This window comes from Xenopus laevis, chromosome 4L (assembly GCF_017654675.1).
Source record: "Xenopus laevis strain J_2021 chromosome 4L, Xenopus_laevis_v10.1, whole genome shotgun sequence".
NCBI classification, from domain to species: domain Eukaryota; kingdom Metazoa; phylum Chordata; class Amphibia; order Anura; family Pipidae; genus Xenopus; species Xenopus laevis.
In genome coordinates, this window is record NC_054377.1 from 53,140,356 (window position 1) to 53,160,297 (window position 19,942).

General features: G+C 41.9%; 1 protein-coding gene across 21 annotated transcripts in view; it reads left to right on the forward strand.

Moving 5' to 3' along the window:
- Positions 1–19,942, forward strand: part of LOC121402808 (palmitoyltransferase ZDHHC20-A-like) — a 157,647-nt gene that overhangs the window by 120,327 nt on the left and 17,378 nt on the right. For 19 of the 21 annotated variants that reach the window (XM_041589490.1, XM_041589489.1, XM_041589486.1 and 16 more), the window contains 2 exons: positions 12,318–12,417; positions 19,785–19,937. In XM_041589490.1, the coding sequence (XP_041445424.1) occupies positions 12,318–12,417; positions 19,785–19,852 (168 nt within the window). In that variant the 3' untranslated portion in view covers positions 19,853–19,937. Of the gene's footprint in view, positions 1–12,317; positions 12,418–16,423; positions 16,490–19,784; positions 19,938–19,942 lie in introns of those variants that run through there. The other 2 variants (XM_041589479.1, XM_041589494.1) reach the window with 2 other exon arrangements.

Genomic DNA, 19,942 nt, shown 5'->3' on the forward strand with positions numbered 1-19,942 from the left:
TATGGGGGTCTTCCTTTTGGGACCCCTATATGCCACGTGCTTGTGTACACCTATACATATTTGGGCATCAAACTGTTCAGGGGACCCCAGGCTTTAATATTTGGGGTGATTTATATTGATACACAATAGTATGTTGGAAATACGATGTTGCAGGTTGGAAGTTTTGAGGTGATTTTAGAAAATGGCACCAAAATTGCCAAATCTAGGAAGGGTTTGCAGCTTAGTGCTTTGAAGTAGAAAGACATGCATACCCAATTTGCATTCGGGGGAATGGGTACTTTCCAAAAATATATGGTTTTCTGGGGTGAACGTACTTTTTTCTATCTTTGCCCCCCCCCCAAACTATGTAAATGTGTTGATTTTGCAGTACCTGAAATGACAGACCATATGGGGGTCTTCATTTCGGGCCCCCTAAATGCCACGTGCTTGGGTACACCTATACATATTGGGCATTAAACTGTTCAGAGGACCCTAAGCTTTTATATTTGGGGTGATTTATCTTGATACCTAAAAGTATTTGGGTAATACGATGCTGCAGGCTGGAAATTTTGATTTTTGAAAATGTCACCAAAATCACCAAATTTAGGAATGGTTTGCGGCTTGGTACTTTGGTGTAGAAAGACATGCATACCCAATTTAGATTCAGGGGAATGTGTACTTTCCGAAAATATATGGTTTTCTGGGGTGAACATACTTTTTTATACCTTTGCTGCCCCCCAAAACTACGTAAATGTGTTGATTTTGTAGTACCTGAAATGACAGACCATATGGGGTGTCTTCATTTTGGGGCCCCCTATATGCCACGTGCTTGTGTACACCAATACATATTGGCCATCAAACTGTTCAGGGGACCATAGGCTTTCATATTTGGGGTGATTTATATTGATACATAATAGTATGTTGGAAATACGATGTTGCAGGTTGGAAGTTTTGAGGTGATTTTAGAAAATGGCACCAAAATTGCCAAATTTAGGAAGGGTTTGCGGCTTAGTGCTTTGGAGTACAAAGACATGCATACCCAATTTGGATTCGGGGGAATGGGTACTTTCCGAAAATATATGGTTTTCTGGGGTGAACGTACTTTTTTCGAACTTTGCCCCCCCCCAAACTAAATGTGTTGATTTTGCAGTATCTGGAATTACAGAACTGATAGCGCAAATCAGGCGTCTACATTTTAGGGCCCCTATATACCACATGCTTGGGTACACCTATTCATATTGGGCATCAAACTGTTCAGTGGACCCCAGGCTTTCATATTCGGGGTGTTTTACATTGATACCTAATGATGTGTTGGAGATATGATGCTGTAGAGTGGAAGCTTTGATGTCATTTTTCAAAAAATTCACCAATTTCTATAAAACATTATAAGTTTAGGAAACAATTACAACTTGGTAGTTTGGAGTGCAAACATATATTTACCCATTTTTGATTCACCAGAATCTGTTCTTTCTAATAATGGGTAGTTTTCTAGGGTAAACCTACTGTATTAGCGGAATGTTTGGCCTTGAAATCAGAAGTATGCCGTTTGGGGAGCGGTGCTTTGGAAATTTGGTAGTGTACTGCTTGTAGATTTTGAGCTATTCAAGTGAGAAATCTCCATAAAACTATACATATTTGGTATTGCCGTGTTCAGGAGACATAGACCTTTCCAAATCGGCTGTGTTCTCGTACATAAAATAAATGATATTTCTGATATATGTGATTGTTCTTTGTGAAACATGATTTTTTTCATTTTATTAGACACTTAAAAGCCTTTTTTTTACAGAAGTAGAATTACACCAAAATTCTTGCATATTTTGAAAGTTCAGGTTGTCCTGAAAAAAACAATATATTGTTTTCCTGGGTAAACTAAAAGACCACCCCAGGAAAGGCCCTTAAAGTGAAAGAGTGCAAAATATCTAAAAACTGCTTGGCAGTAGATGTTCGCATCTAGGACAAAACGGCTGGCAGGGAAAGGGTTAAATATGATCAGTGAGAAAGTAACCAGTATATTGTCACAACAAATTCTTAGGAATGTGGCAGCTAAGGGCCAATTGCATTTCTTGTTTGCTGAGGTACAGACATACCATTGGCAGCAGTTATGATTATCATGGCACAAATACATTTCACATGGAAGGAGACAAATTCACTTTAATGTTCCAGAAATAAACATGTATACATTAAAAACCTGTGAATTTTGATTCTCTGTAAAAGAAAGATTTGTAACGGAGGGAGACATACACTCCTTACATTAGCAGTTTAAAAGCACTGCCATACTGATTTCCATGAGCCTCGTCCAATAAAAGAAAGGCATGGGGGGGGGGTGACAATTTGTATACAGTTAAATAGTCAAATTAAAATGAGAACGTAGGAAGCATTTTCTGGAGCCAGTGCAGAAATTCAACTGCACTTTGCCACCTCCCAGGAACCAGACAGTATGGGGCAGATTTATTAAAGGGGAATAGTATGTACCTACTTAGGTCATAAAACTGACGGGTGCCCCACATATGTAGGATTCCTTGGAGGATCCCTGAAGTCACCATTCTTGCTATAAAAAATACACGTTCGGCATCCGTGTGACAGCAGTCCATATCTTGATGCGTAGAGGCACAAGTATGGCACAATGGAAACATTAGTTTTCCGTTCATCTTTACAGGCAGGACAGGAATAAACAAGTCTTTAGGGGGATATATTTTTACTTTAGCGATGCCGAAGTAAGAATCAAAAGACTCAAAATTTTCCAATATAATTGGCTATATTTTTGTTTTATTCACATAGGGATACAGACTGGTAAAATCGTAATAGTGAATGTGTTCACCGGGGCCACTTTATGGTAGAACTTTATAGCATTTGTGCGGCCACCATAGAGGGCATCACAGGGTGACAAAGGTTGGGGAAACTTTTTTTCTTGAATGAATGCCTGTAGGTCTTTGTCAGATTCCAACATAGCATGCCATTCGTGTTCCAGAGTTCACAGACCTCAAAGCCCCTTGTTTTTATAAAAATTCATCTTGATGTTGTGTTTTGTGGTTCAGTTGACTGAAATAAGTGCCAGTTACCCGATTAAAGTCATCTTCACAATAACAAACACGGCATCCATGGTAAAAGCAACCTTGAAATTCAAAGGCTATATGTTTGCCATTAACAAAAGCATAACCAGCCAGGCATGTTGTATAGAGATCCCCTCTTTGTACGCAATGTACATCGACCACTGTATTGCCGGTGTTGAGAAACGTTTATGTTTCTTATTGTAATTGTCAGGGAGTAAGACTGCAATACAGTTTTTGGTTAAAAACTTTAACCTGTACATTGCCATACACACAGAGGCTAAGGTGGTGTACCCAAAAGGGTCGATTGTGTACGTAATTACCTCCGGCTCATCATTCGAGTTATTTTTAGTGACTGTTTTATTTGTCATGTTTATAATGTTTTCTCTATAGCAGGCGCAAGACTCCTTCAGAATTGGTCTGACAAGGGATGCTGGGATTTGTAGGTCAGTAACAGTTAGAAGACCATAAGCTGCTGGTCTGACAAGGGATGCTGGGAATTGTAGTTCATTAAGAGCTAGAAGACTACAGGCTGCAGGTCTGACAAGGGATGCTGGGAATTGTAGTTCAGTAACAGTTAGAAGACTACAAGCTGCAGGTCTGACAAGGGATGCTGGGATTTGTACTATAGGCTACTGGTCTGACAAGGGATGCTGGGATCTGTAGTTCAGTAACAGTTAGAAGACTACAGGCTGCAGGTCTGACAAGGTATGCTGGGATTTGTACTATAGGCTACAGGTCTGACAAGGGATGCTGGGATTTGTAGTTCAGTAACATTTAGAAAACCAGATGCTGCTGGTCTGACATTGGTTTCTGGGATTTGTAAATCAGTAACAGTTAGAAGACCATAAGCTGCTGGTCTGACAAGGGATGCTGGGAATTGTAGTTCATTAAGAGCTACAAGACTACAGGCTGCAGGTCCGACAAGGGATGCTGGGAATTGTAGTTCAGTAACAGTTAGAAGACTACAGGTTGCAGGTCTGACAAGGGATGCTGGGATTTGTACTGTAGGCTGCAGGTCTGACAAGGGATGCTGGGACAGGTCTGACAAGGGATGCTGGGATTTGTACTACAGGCTGCAGGTCTGACAAGGGATGCTGGGATTTGTAGTTCAGTAACAGTTAAAAGACCATAAGCTGCTGGTCTGACAAGGGATGCTGGGAATTGTAGTTCAGTAACAGTTAGAAGACCAGATGCTGCTGGTCTGACAAGGGTTTCTGGGATTTGTAGTTCAGTAACAGTTAGAGGACTACAGGCTGCAGATCTGACAAGGGATGCTGGGATTTGTACTATAGGCTGCAGGTCTGACAAGGGATGCTGGGATTTGTACTATAGGCTGCAGGTCTGACAAGGGATGCTGGGATTTGTAGTTCAGTAACAGTTAGAAGACCAGATGCTGCTGGTCTGACAAGGGATGCTGGGATTTGTAGGTCAGTAACAGTTAGAAGGCTGCAGATCTGACAAGGGACGCTGGGAATTGTAATTCATTAAGAGCTAGAAGACTACAGGCTGCAGGTCTGACAAGGGATACTGGGATTTGTAGTTCAGTAACAGTTACAAGACTACAGGCTGCAGGTCTGACAAGGGATACTGGGATTTGTAGTTCAGTAACAGTTAGAAGACTACAAGCTTCAGGTCTGACAAGGGATGCTGGGATTTGTACTATAGGCTGCAGGTCTGACAAGGGATGCTGGGATTTGTAGTTCAGTAACAGTTAGAAGACCAGATGCTGCTGGTCTGACAAGGGATGCTGGGATTTGTAGGTCAGTAACAATTAGAAGGCTGCAGATCTGACAAGGGATGCTGGGAATTGTAATTCATTAAGAGCTAGAAGACTACAGGCTGCAGGTCTGACAAGGGATACTGGGATTTGTAGTTCAATAACAGTTAGAAGACTACAGGCTGCAGGTCTGACAAGGGATACTGGGATTTGTAGTTCAGTAACAGTTAGAAGACTACAAGCTTCAGGTCTGACTAGGGATGTTGGGATTTGTAGATCAGTAACAGATGACTAAAGGCTGCAGGTCTGAAAAGGGATGCTGGGATTTGTAGTTCAGTAACAGTTAGAAGACCAGAAGCTGCTGGTCTGACAAGGGATGCTGGGATTTGTAGGTCAGCAAAAGCTAAAAGACCACAGGCTGCAAGTCTGACAAGGGATGCTGGGATTTGTACTATAGGCTACTGGTTTCACAAGGGATGCTGGGATTTGTAGTTCAGTAACAGTTAGAAGACCAGATGCTGGTCTGACAAGGGTTTCTGGGATTTGTAGTTCAGTAACAGAAGACTACAGGCTGCAGGTCTGACAAGGTATGCTGGGATTTGTACTATAGGCTACAGGTCTGACAAGTGATGCTGGGATTTGTAGTTCAGTAACAGTTAGAAAACCAGATGCTGCTGGTCTGACATTGGTTTCTGGGATTTGTAGGTCAGTAACAGTTAGAAGACCATAAGCTGCTGGTCTGACAAGGGATGCTGGGAATTGTAGTTCATTAAGAGCTACAAGACTACAGGCTGCAGGTCTGACAAGGGATGCTGGGAATTGTAGTTCAGTAACAGTTAGAAGACTACAGGTTGCAGGTCTGACAAGGGATGCTGGGATTTCTACTGTAGACTGCAGGTCTGACAAGGGATGCTGGGACAGGTCTGACAAGCGATGCTGGGATTTGTACTACAGGCTGCAGGTCTGACAAGGGATGTTGGGATTTGTAGTTCAGTAACAGTTAGAAGACCATAAGCTGCTGGTCTGACAAGGGATGCTGGGAATTGTAGTTCAGTAACAGTTAGAAGACCATATGCTGCTGGTTTGACAAGGGATGCTGGGATTTGTAGTTCAGTAACAGTTAGAAGACTACAGGCTGCAGATCTGACAAGGGATGCTGGGATTTGTACTATAGGCTGCAGGTCTGACAAGGGATGCTGGGATTTGTACTATAGGCTGCAGGTCTGACAAGGGATGCTGGGATTTGTAGTTCAGTAACAGTTAGAAGACCAGATGCTGCTGGTCTGACAAGGGATGCTGGGATTTGTAGGTCAGTAACAGTTAGAAGACTACAGGCTGCTTGTCTGACAAGGGATGCTGGGATTTGTAGTTCAGTAACAGTTAGAAGACTACAAGCTGCAGGTCTGACAAGGGATGCTGGGATTTGTAGGTCAGTAACAGCTAAAAGACCACAGGCTGCAAGTCTGACAAGGGATGCTGGGATTTGTACTACAGACTGCAGGTCTGACAAGGGATGTTGGGATTTGTAGATCAGTAACAGACGACTAAAGGCTGCAGGTCTGAAAAGGGATGCTGGGATTTGTAGTTCAGTAACAGTTAGAAGACCAGAAGCTGCTGGTCTGACAAGGGATGCTGGGATTTGTAGGTCAGCAAAAGCTAAAAGATCACAGGCTGCAAGTCTGACAAGGGATGCTGGGATTTGTACTATAGGCTACAGTTCTGACAAGGGATGCTGGGATTTGTAGGTCAATAACAGGCGACTAAAGGTTGCAGGTCTGACAAGGGATGCTGGGATTTGTAGGTCAGTAACAGTTAGAAGACCACAAGCTGCAGGTCTGACAAGGGATGCTGGGAATTGTAGGTCAGTAACAGTTAGAAGACCATAAGCTGCTGGTCTGACAAGGGATGCTGGGATTTGTAATTCATTAAGAGCTAGAAGACTACAGGCTGCAGGTCTGACAAGGGATGCTGAGAATTGTAGTTCAGTAACAGTTAGAAGACCAGATGCTGCTGGTCTGACAAGGGTTTCTGGAATTTGTAGTTCAGTAACAGTTAGAAGACTACAGGCTGCAGGTCTGACAAGGTATGCTGGGATTTGTACTATAGGCTACAGGTCTGACAAGGGATGCTGGGATTTGTAGTTCAGTAACAGTTAGAAAACCAGATGCTGCTGGTCTGACAAGGGATTCTGGGATTTGTAGGTCAGTAACAGTTAGAAGACTACAGGCTGCAGGTCTGACAAGGGATGCTGGGATTTGTAGTTCAGTAACAGTTAGAAAACCAGATGCTGCTGGTCTGACAAGGGATTCTGGGATTTGTAGGTCAGTAACAGTTAGAAGACTACAGGCTGCAGGTCTGACAAGGGATGCTGGGATTTGTAGTTCAGTAACAGTTAGATAATGAGCCAATAAATCACAAAAACTTTACAGAAACAACGTGTCAGTGTGCTGCCGGTCGGTTGGATATTGCATATGATTTGATAACCCATAGCAGAGTGGGAAACTGACTGCTAAGCACATGGTCCCAAAGGGAAAAGAAACGGAGATGAGCGCTTCATTCTTGTGTGGGATTTGTACTGCACGTCTGACACGGGATGCTGGGATTTGTAGTTCAATAACAGTTAGAAGACCAGATGCTGCTGGTTTGACAAAGGATGCTGGGATTCGTAGGTCAGTAACAGTTAGTAGACTACAGGCTGCAGGTCTGACAAGGGATGCTAAGATTTGTAGGTCAGTAACAGTTAGAAGACCATAAGCTGCTGGTCTGACAAGGGGTGCTGGGAATTGTAGTTCATTAAGAGCTACAAGACTACAGGCTGCAGGTCTGACAAGGGATGCTGGGATTTGTACTATAGGCTGCAGGTCTGACAAGGGATGCTGGGATTTGTTCTATAGGCTACAGGTCTGACAAGGGATGCTGGGATTTGTACTACAGGCTGCAGGTCTGACAAGGGATGCTGGGATTTGTAGTTCAGTAACAGTTAGAAGACCAGATGCTGCTGGTCTGACAAGGGATGCTGGGAATTGTAGGTCAGTAACAGTTAGAAGACTACAGGCTGCAGATCTGACAAGGGATGCTGGGACAGGTCTGACAAGGGATACTGGGATTTGTACTACAGGCTGCAGGTCTGACAAGAGATGCTGGGATTTGTAGTTCAGTAACAGTTAGAAAACCAGATGCTGCTGGTCTGACATTGGTTTCTGGGATTTGTAGGTCAGTAACAGTTAGAAGACCATAAGCTGCTGGTCTGACAAGGGATGCTGGGAATTGTAGTTCATTAAGAGCTACAAGACTACAGGCTGCAGGTCTGACAAGGGATGCTGGGAATTGTAGTTCAGTAACAGTTAGAAGACCATTAGCTGCTGGTCTGACAAGGGTTTCTGGGATTTGTAGGTCAGTAACAGTTAGAAGACTACACTGCTCACCTTGGCACAGCTACATGTTACAGCCCACACGTCTCATCCCTTCTGGCTCTGCCACCCATTTATTTTAATATCAACATTGGTTGTACATATTCCAAACTTTATTTAATATGGGACTCTGGGGAAAAATCTTGTTTGTGTGGTAAACATTGTGCCAATTTGTCTCTTAGGGAAGAGGCAATAAAACGGCAAAGTTGAGAAGAGAACAGGCGATACTGGTGAAGCTGAGACGAGAACATGCGATAAAACAGGGATGTTGAGAGAACGGGGAAAAGGCTGTGAGAGGAAGGGGAAGAACATAAAGGAAAGTCCAGGGAGATAAGGGGACAGAAAATGTGGAAAGAGATGAGCAAAGTAAAACTGAAGTTAAGACAAAATATGCTGAGAAGGAAAGGGTGTATGAAAAAGCAAAAGCAAAGGTGCACTGGGGAGTTGAGAAGGCAGTGGGAGACATGAAAGGATAGTAGGGTATACATTAGAAGGTGAGAGGAGAGGGGTTCCATATAGATGTGGGTATAGCAATATCAAAAGCCAAAAAAGAAGAAATTTAGTTCACACCACCTCATAAAGTAAAAAAACACTGTTTATTGTAACATTTAAATACAGGTCGCTGGTGTGTAATGGACACTTAATGCTTTTCCGGAACACCCCTTAATTATAGGCTAAACGAGATGATATCAAGACGTTTAGTTATACACTTAATAACAGTGCCATCTAATGTATGTAAATAACTAAAGTTTGTAAAAAAAACAATAAATAAAGTAACATGAAATAAATCATTACTTCACATATTTCACATTACTTTATACAGTATATCGTTTTTTAAATACTTCTGTCCATTAGATGGGGCTGTTATTGAGTGTTTAAATTAACGTCTTGGGGCAGATTTAATAAGGGTTGAGTTGTGTTTTCCATGAAAAATTAGCATTTTCCAAAATCTATTTTTTTTAGTTTAAAAAAAACTTTAATTTTTCCAGTTTTATTATTTTTAGTTTTATTCGACCCTGGGAATAGCTGGAATACACCAACTAATACCTGTGGAGGTCATGTTGGAGTCAATGGCAGAGGTCCCTTGAACCACTGGAAGATGTAATAGCCTTCCCGATTTTTTGGAGGGTTTTGGTCGAAAACTTGATCATTTCGAGTGATTCAAGTTTTTTTCCACTGATAACTTGCTCAATTATGTTTTTGGGATGTTTACCCTAAACCCGTTGATTCAAGTTTTTTTCCATTCATGTTTTTTTCCATTTGAGTTTTTTCTTAAATTAGAAACCATTCGAGTTGTGAATTCATTCAAGGTCTAAAAAACTTTAACATTCCACCTTTGATAAATAACCCCCTTTATATCATCTTGTTTAGCCTATGATTAAGGGTGTTCCTGAAATGCGTAAGGAGTTCATTAAACAGCAGCCACTTGTTTTATAATGTTTTAATAAACATTAACCTATATAATAAACTATTACAATGCAGCAATGTCACACAGTGTAACCAACTTCCCACAGTGAGAGTTGTTTCACAAATTGCATGTTTTGTTCCTGTCACCCTGTGCTGATTAGGAATTGCAAAAATACCTTATACTCTTCTCCCAGGGACTTGGAATTTTAAAGTGAACAAAGGGAAATTTTGTTTCTGTGAATAGAGTTGGTATGTCTGCTATTGTCATTTGTGTGAGAGCCATGTTTGCAGAATGGAATCTTCCTCTTCTCCTCTTCATGCTGTACTGCTATTGCCTCAGTCTATGGCTGTACCTTTGAGTAAGGCTAAAAGGAATGCCCAGAAATGGCGGCAACTTGGATCTGTGAACGCTGTTCTGGACAACACTGACCTGTTCCAGTTTTTAAAACAGAACAAAATGCAGAATGCATGTGGATTGTGGCTTTTCTGCTCTTTGTGTCCTGTGTTGCACTAAGTATATGACAACCTTACCCAATTTAACTATGTAACTATAATATATCAAACCCTATTAAAACAGTTAGAAGACACGCGCAAATCACTTATGCCCCTGAAGAAGCCAGTTCTCCGGTGAAACGCGCCGGGTGGGCATAGATGGACGGTGGGAGACCAGCTCCCATACGCTCCCTACGTAGCCAGGTAGAATTTCTGGGTAAAAATAAGCATAAATGAGGCGAGGGTGGCTGGAATCTTTTGGCATACTATTAAGAGGTTTCATATATAATGACGCCTTGTGTTAATTAATCCATTGAAAATAATTGACTATATCTTAATCGGGCGCAACAACACTTGACTAATAACTGAGGGGAGCAACTCAGATACACCCCGATATCAATCTCCTTTTTGAACGTGGCTGCAGTGTCTGCAGTTCTTCTTGCTCTTTTCTCACCGTTCCAATCTATGTGTTTTTAAATCATTTATATGTATTTTATGGGCACAGCCTAGCATCACTGAAATCTTTTTTGTCTCAGTGATGAGTTTTGTCTGTATAGCAGTGTGGATTTTGTAATGTAACAATAATAAAAGCTAAGTTTTAAGTGGCCAATTAACTGCAGCACCTGAACTGGTTAACTTGTGAACCACAGAGCGGATACAATAGTTACATTGTATTCCACCCCATGGTTTCTCAATTGCTACATATGTTTACTAAGTATATGATCCCTTATAACTTGCCTTACAGTTTTAATCTTGCATTAGCCAAACAGCTGGCAGACCAATGTTATATCATTTAGTTCCCGCTCTGTAATCCAGTAAAGTCATGACTTAGAGGTGCATGGACATCATTAGGTGCATGCTCAGCCAAAAGCATTTGGTAACTCTGCATGCCAGGGGCAAAAAAAAAGTTCCCCTGTACAAAAATATTAATATTCCCGGATAATATTGTTCAGCCCCTGATACAAAAAAATGCCATATTTTAGTTTTATCTATAGGAGTTATTATTACTAAGCCAGGTTTAAACAACTGCAAGCAGTAATAAAGGTATCAGTGTTTGCCATGAAGATATATATATATACTGTTTAATTATAGTAATGGCACACTGGGAAAGGGGATATCACACTGGCAACAATATGCATGGAAATACCCATCTATATAGCATAGAATTTGAATTGCTGTGTCCTTACCAGTAGAATCACATTACCATAGGAGAATGCAGATATGAGTATTTTCAGGCAATAATACAATTTCACTCTTTAATAAAAAAGTGTTTTGAGTGTTTTGTCTCAAGGGCACTACATGACAAAAACTTTAGCCCCTTTTTGATAAATAGCACCAATTAATATTAAATATCACCCATTGGGTTCACCAGTCACTCTAATTTTATTTAGCTGGGGTGGTTACTTATGTAGTGTAAGATTTGTTTTGTAGAATTATGGGCCCTTAGAATCTTGGACCAATAGAAGATGCGAAAGATATCGCCCACGAGCTCCACTGTGCTACTCTGCATAAATAATGAGTATGATATTCAGGGACCCTTTTTAGAATAATGTACTATGTGGGGAGAAAGCAGAGAGGGAGCACTATCTAGGGTAGTGGGTGGGGTTTTTCTTATTGGGGCAGTTAGTTCTCCTTTAAACTGAATTGCAGTCTAAGGTGTAGTAGGACAGTTTGTTCAGTCATTGCTGCAGCTGGTTGTGACAGTTCCATTGCTACTTGTTTTTGTATTTACATGCTGAGCTGCATTGAGGTGGCTTGAGGGTAATGTTGCCATAGGCTGTTGATAATGGTGGCGGTTCTGTGTTTATTAATGATTTTTTTAGTGGGTAATCCCTATTTGTGAGCGATACAGGCAGTTATCAAATGATAAGAAGGCGTCTCAGGGAAGATCTATAATATAAAGCATTGTATAAATCCCCTCAACTGATCTGGTTTAACCTCCTGTGATTTGCCTCTAATTTTGACATTATTGCATCTATAGCATTTTTCCAAGCCTCTTTATTTCTCTTGTACTATTTTTATTTGTTCAACTTTGGTGTTAGATTTATCTGCCAAGTTGTTACTAGTTCGACCATTTTGTTCTCCAAATGGCTGGTCTCCCAGTCCTTCTATTTCTGCTTCAAACTCTTTGATCACTTATTCGGTGCCATAAAGTATGTCAGTTCTAAGTTGGACCAAAAGTATTTCTAAAACAGGTTCTGTTAAGGTGATATGCATTGGCTTTATTGTTGTTATACTTGGCTGTCCTGCTTTCTTTATTAGGTTGGGGATGTGCTGGGGATGAAGCTGCTGAAGAGGACTTGTTGGAGCAACATGGATTTTTTCAGATGTTCCCTTTCAGGAATGCGATCCATAGAATGTGGTGAGTTGTACAAAGTGCTGTTTTATTTTGCTTTTTGCCATTGCCCACGATCATGGGGTTCTTAGCAAGCTGTGCAGTGTTTTGTTGCTTGCTGTGCTCATCAACCCCAGGGAAATGAATTAGAGTTTATCTGTGGGAGCTTTACAGAGGAGCTGCATGAATCCATATTGGTGGCAAAAGAGTTCTATTGGCTTTCTTTAAAGTTTATTTGTTTTTAGCAGACTTAAGGTATGGAGATCCAAACAATGGAAGTATCCCTTTTCCTAAAAACCCCAGGTCCTGAGTATTTTGTTTAATAGATTCTATTCCTGTTTATCAAGCACTTGTAACATGTGGCCCAATAAAAAGCCAGTGTGAGAATACCTGGCGGTGCAGCTGTGAGGCAGGGACACCCGCAGTCTTCTCCTTCCATGCGTGCCAATATGCGCTGCTTCTTTTTCTGATGTCTTTTTGGTTTTGGCACGCCACTTGTGACATCATAATTGGTGTGAAATCCATATATTTACTATTTAATTTTTTCTAGTTTGCTGCCTGTCCTGACATTTGCCTGATCTCTGACTACTCTCTTGGAACCTGTTACTGTACTGCGATACTGGTGCTTCTGACCCAACCTGTGAATCTGTACTGCTCTGCCTGATTGGTATCAACTCAGCCCCTCCATTGACCACACTCATTGTCAGGGCCGGAACTAGGGGTAGGCAGAAGAGGCAGCTGCCTAGGGAGCAGTGATAGGGGGGCGCTGGGCAGCTGCCTCTATAAATTGTCCTTTGCCTACCCCTAGTCCGCACTCCTCAGTCTTCCTTCCCTCCTGTGAACCTCCTCTCCATCGCTGTTCCCTCCCTCACTCACCCCTCCCCTCTCTTCTCTCTCAGTCAGGCCGGCACCCTCCCTGCTTTCTGTTCCCTCCCCTCAACTTTGAGTCGCGCTTGCCGGTTCACTCCCTGATCTCTGTTTGCTCTTTCCTCTGTCAGTCACGCTGGCCGACTCCCTCCCTCCTTTCTGTTCCCTCCCCTCATCTCTGAGTCGCGCCGGCCGGCTCCCTCCCTCCTCTTAGTTCCCTCCCTCTTCTGTCAGTCACGCCAGCCGGCTCCCTCTCTGCTCTCAGTTCCCTCCCCTCTTCTTGGAGTCGTGCCTGCCGTTTCCCCCCTGCTCTCTGTTCACTCTCTCCTGTCAGTCGCGCCGGCCGGCTCCCTGTCTGCTTTCAGTTCCCTCCCCTTATCTTGTAGTCACGCCGGCCTGCTTCCTCCCTGCTCCCTGTTCGCTCTCACCTCTCTCAGTCACACCTGGACACGAAAGTGCATGCGTGGGGGGGGGGGTTGATAGGGTTGCCAGGCCGGGTTGCCTAGGGCGCCCACCTGGCCTGGCCCGGCCCTGCTCCTTGTTTCCCATTCCTTCAGTAAATGTTTGGTTCCCTTTTCTGCCCAGAACTTTCTCCCTGCTCCTCTCACTTTAAGACCTAGCAGCATCCGAGTAGCGGAGGGCTCCTCCCAAAGTGAAAGGCGGCTGTTATAGGCAGAAGCGTGAGGTGAAGCCAGGACCTTGGGGTTTGTTCTGGGTTAGTGATACCATTCGTAACCAGTGGGATGGAAAAATGGGAACAGATGTGGAATAAGGCAAAGGGATTAAGGGAAAAAAGAAGAGACAGCAGGTAAAGTGAGAAAATGGCAAAAACAGCAAATTGATAGAGGGTGAAGTTTATAGGGAATGAAAAGTAAGAATGACAAGAGACGAGCAAGAGGAGAAAGCAGGAGAGTATAAGATAACATGAAAGGGAAGAAAAGAGTGGAAAGTAAGAGAAAAAATAAGAGGATGGGGATAAGTTAAAACAGAAGAGAAAAGGGCTAAAAATGGAAAGGGGCTTAACTATAGTACAGCAGATCCCTTGGTCATGTGGGGGCCTGGTGGACAAGAGAGCCCAGATTGCAGCGTCTGCTGAATGGTTCCTCCTCCCCAGCCGATTCTGCACTCTATGCTTTGCTGCCGTGTATTTTCTGCGGGTGGGAGGTGGCCTAAGGGTACACGTGGGGCCACCCAAACAATTGTTGTAAGGGGGGGTTAAAATGAGGGGTAATAGATAATGGAGTTAAAAAGGGAAAAGCATCATAGAGGGGATATATAGAGAAAGTTGTGAGAGGAGAACAGAAAAGTGGGGCAGACACTTTGGTACTGGGAGAAATGGCGTGAGAGAAGCAAATGGAAAAAAAAGAGCAGAAAGGGAATAGAGGGGAGGAGCATGTAGGAATATGTTAGATATAAAGATAAAATCCCAGGTGCTAAAAACAATTCTTAAGTTTATTAGGATGGCAGAAAATGCTAAGCCTGTAACAGTGAGGCTATCTTTTATTGAGAGAGACTAGCTTCCAGAAGTGTAAGTGTAGGTCCTAACTGTAGGGAAAACTGCTTGCTTCTATTGATGACTGGAGTTTCTCACCAGGTTTACCTGCAAATAAAAAAAAAAGACTCCTACAGGTGCAAAGCAAAAGTTTTATGGTAAAAATAAAATATGCCATGAAATCAAAACGGGAGTTTTGCTCCTGACACTTCCAATCCCCTGTTAAAGTCATTCCCAATTGAGGGCACTTGCCATAGCTATCTCACTGTGATTTGGCCAGGTTCTTCTGAATAAATCTAGATCCAATTCATACTATTGAGTTGGAGTTGGAGGTAGAACAATAATAATTCTCAGAGACTGACAAAAAGTGTTATTAAAGAGTGAAATTACTTAAAAAGATAAGGTTCAACGCTTCACTTAATTCCCAGCGTCTGGTGCCAGAGAATAATGCTAGTCCTTAGCTAGTGGTTATCAGTGAATTATCCAGCCCGTGACAAAATGTACAAGTAAAAATTACCAATTAGTGTTGAGCGGAATTTTTTGCCAAGTTTCGCCACGAAAATAACTTCCATAGACTCCAATGGGAGAAAAAATATTGCCGTGCGTCAAAAAAATATTGTCGCCCATAGACTTCAATGCATTTCTGCAATTTTTTGCCGCTTTGCAAATTTTTGGCAAAGCGAAATGGGTCAGATTCACCCATCACTATTACTAACGCGCATTCTTTTTCCAAATTTGAAACCCAAAATTAGCTTTCTTTTTCCAAATTTGAAACCCAGTACAGGTATGGAATCTGTGATCCGGAAACCCGCTATGCAGAAAGCTCCGAGTTACGGAAAGGCCATCTCCCATAGTCTCCATTTAATCCAAATAATCCAAATTTTTAAAAATGATTTTCTTTTTCTCTGTAATAATAAAACAGTACCTTGTACTTGATCCAAACATATAATTAATCCTTGTTGGAGACAAAACCAGCCTATTGGGTTTATTTAATGTTCACATGATTTTTCTAATAGATTTAGGGGCAGATTTATCAAGGGTCGAATTTCGAAGTTAAAAATACTTCGAAATTCGACCATCGAATTTTAATACTTCGAATTCAAATATTGAATTCGAACTTTTTTTCATTGAATTTGGCTATTCTGTGGTCGAAGTAAAATCGAACGATTAAAACCTTCGAATTGTACGATCGACTTAGAAAAATGCTGTAGAAGGTGGTGAATTATTGAATTCAAAGTTTTTTTAAAGAGACGGTACTTCGCTTATCAAATGGTCGAATATTCAAAGTATTTTTACTTCGAATCGAATTCGAAGTAAATTCGAAGTGGTATTCTATTCGATGGTCGAAGTATCCAAAAAATTACTTTGAATTTCGAATTTTTTACTTCGAAAATTCTCTCAAATTCACTTCGACCCTTGATAAATCTGCCCCTTAAGGTATGAAAATCCAAATTATGGAAAGATCTATTATCCGGACAACCCCAGGTCCCAAGCATTCTGAATAACAGGTCCCATACCTGTATATGTATTTAAACGTTCAAATTTGCAATCGTCACCCTTTTTTCTATTCAGTATGTCGCAACCATTTTGTAAACTGCATCCATTTTGAAGGATAGCACAAATACTCTTAATGAAAGTGATTAAACTAACGAACACCTGATGCTTGTTTTCTAGTTTTACAATCTGTGTGAGCTATTCAGAACCGGTGGGTAAGTTCCTGACACAAATGACATCTTCATGGTGAGTGTGGGGTGAAGGGAGTTATACCTGTTTTGGGATCATTAAAGCATCTCATAAACTGAAAGGCCGATTTATATGAACAGTCATTTTTCTGCTAGTATAAACCCAGCTTGGATGTTCAGTAGGTCCATCATATTTTTTATAGGGAGGCATAATAATTCTGCCTTGTTCATTTCATTATTTATGGGCATAGCTTCATATGGTAGTGTGGTTCTCAAGCAACATTTGTAATAAAGTGTCTGTTTGATGAAGATAAACTCTTAACGCTGGTAATATATTTCTTTATTTATTTTGCACTCTGCTCTTTTTCTTTAGCCTTTGTAGGGTGACTTCGTAGCAGGGCCGGAACTAGGGTAGGCAGAGTAGGCATGTGCCTAGGGCACAAAGCTGAGTGGACGTCAGGCACTTACCTTCTATGCCCCCTAGCCCTGTTCCCTTTTCGTGAATGCGCACACGTCTTTTGGGTGCTGCGACCGGCCAGGTTACCTAGGGCGTCTGGCTGCCCTGGCGCTGCTTAGTAGTTAGAGGGTATTACAGTCTCTAGCAGTGCTATGCAACTGGCCAGATGCGCCCCGCCACTGCCCCCCCCCTTGTGTGGCCCATCACATGAAAGTCTGCCATTTTTCATTCATATTTAATATATTTAAATATATTGCAATATATGGACAAACAATCCCTGTTTTGTTTGAAGGGTAAGGCATTTTAGTAGCTTAAGGACAAAATGTTTCAATATCCATACTATATTGATAATGGGTTGAGTGCAGAGGACCTTTTGTATTTGTCTTTGAATTTTATGGTAACAGCCTCATTGTACCCCTGCTTAATGTTTTGAAAAATTAGTGGTGAGCACAACTTTCCCTTCTCACAATACCAGACCCTAAAGACTCTCAGTCTCTCTTCTGTATTCTCCTTATGATTACATAATATTTATATGCCACACAACACCAAATGTTATATTCTAACTACCCCTTTTCATCAGCAATAGTTTGCATTCATCTCATCACCTTTCACTGACTGGTTTCTAAGGCAAATGGGACCCTTACAACAACACAGCAGCTTCTAAACAGATTGGCAGCTTCTAAACCCAATTGGTATTGGGTTTTTTGGCTTCACACACTTCCATTTGACTCTCCCTGTACATATTAACCTGGATTTTTTAAGAAACAACCAACCCTTTATACCCAGCCCCTTAATACCCAGAATAAAGACAAACACACACAGAGGCTTTGTGGTTAATCTGTGTAAATCACAGCTTTATTGATGGAATAAATTAGGCTTTTTGATCCTGAGGAAGGCAAAAACCCTCGGAAGCTCGGCCAATATGCTTCACTAGAGGGAAAAATTTCTTCCTGACTCCTTATCGGCAATCGGATTTGCTCCCAGGATCAATGCCACATTTAATCAAGGCAAACAGGGTGAGTGACATAGAAATCAGTATGGCAGCATATACATGAGCGCCTTTAAGCTACTAGGTGAATGCTGCATTTCATTCCATTTTACTAGACCCGAGGCATTCTGCAGACCCGGCTTCTGCAGTCTGATGGATGGAGTGAAAGGGAATGCAAGGGCTACAGAGTGGCTTAAGGGTGCACCTATATATATAAAGCCATGTTTTGAATAAAAGGGAAGGCACCACTAGTGGAATTGTGGTAGAAGGAAAAGAAGCAAAGGGCAATATGGGAGCATATACATGAGCACCGTTAAGCTGCTAGGTGAATGCTGCATTCCTCTTCATTCCATTAGACTCCCCAGGCAGCCTGCAGAACCCGGCTTCTACAGTCTGAGGGATGGCATGAAAAGGAATGCAGGGTCTACTGAGCGGCATAAATGTGCTTATGTGTATTCAACCATATCCCTGTCCCCAGTATGTACTGCTTGCCCCTTCTGGCAGCTGTGATTCAGATGTTTGTGTGTGCGTGTGTATGTAAAGATATATATATATAACATGTTTTAACGTTTTTTAACTATTTACAAGAAAAATCATAGAAGAGGAGTAGGTAAGGGTGATAAATGGTGAGGGGTATGTTCTTATTTAACAATATGTACATAATGGCAGCCTACTGCCTCAAAAATGTGCCAGTCTGTAGGAGGCATTGCCAAAAGTCCAGTTACCGGTTGCTGGTAGGTTGATGTCTGTAGACCTGGAAAAGGAGAAACACTAAATTTGTGGAGCAGCCACTAACTTGATCCCTTTATCCTGCCTTCCATGTTCCAGGCTGTGTTGGTTTCTTGTTCTTTTACGTCATTAGCCTGGCAAGATGATGTCTGTTATTCTTTCTTGGACTCCCATCTTCTATTTGCAGCTAACATGCTGCATAAGCAAAGTCATAGAAGGCGTCTGAGATTTCTTCTGCCATTTCAGCGCAGATGCCTTTGGGTGGAGTTATATTGGGATCCAGCTTTGTAAATCTCTCATCAAAGTATTTCAGGTCCTCTGGACCTTTTAGCTGTGGAACAAAAGGGGGCTGCGCTTTCTGCTCCAACATAGCATTCCAGTCGAAATCCTGCAAAGTAGACAATAAGAAATGTAATTCAGAGGCACTTAATGTTGAATTATCATCCCAGGCGTGATATTGCTTAATGTTAATGTGAAACTGGGGAGATGACTCTCCATTGCTAGACAAGGTGGGACCGTAGCCGCAAACTTTCTATACAGCTATTATCTATTATTACAGCACAATAGATCCTAGAATATTTGTCACTGTAATGACAAATGAAAGGCGAAATATTGGTAATGATAAATCGAAACTTACTTTGAAGAAAGGATGTGCCGCGACATCAAAAGCCCCATCCACAGCAGAGCCCAGTCGATCTTCTACGTTCTTTTCTAAGAGCTAAAAAGAGAAAAGTGGTGTTACTCACACAGGAGTGTTCTGCCTATATGGGGTAATAAGTCACAATTAGCTGATCTGAATCTATTGATGTTACTGGGACAACTTACCTCTGATATTAGGTTTCTTGCATCTGTGTGCAGGGTTGGTGGGTACACTGGTTCCTGTTCCATAATTGAATCAAATAGACATTCCTGGTCTTTTCCAGTGAAGGGTCTCTGTAAGGCAGAACATCAGCATTTTTATAGCATAATGGATACAGTAGTGGTTCAGTGATGCATATGTGCAAAGTACTGGTGTCATTGCGTTTGCAATGTGTTTGATCCCTGCGTCGCTGTTACTTTTATAAGTAGAGAAAATAATGAAAGATGAGAGTCTCTGGTACTTCCAGAAAGATTTTATTTTTACTGTATTTTACATTTTCATTCAAACTACTAATTGAGCTCTCTGCTTACCTTCCCTAGGAGCATCTCGTATAAGATCACCCCTAAAGCCCACCAGTCCACAGCCTTGGTGTAATGCTCTCCGTTGACAACTTCTGGAGCCATATAGGCAGGGCTTCCTACTGCGCCACTGATGCTGCCGTTGGGTGCAAGTCCTAAAACACGAGAGGAAAGGTAAG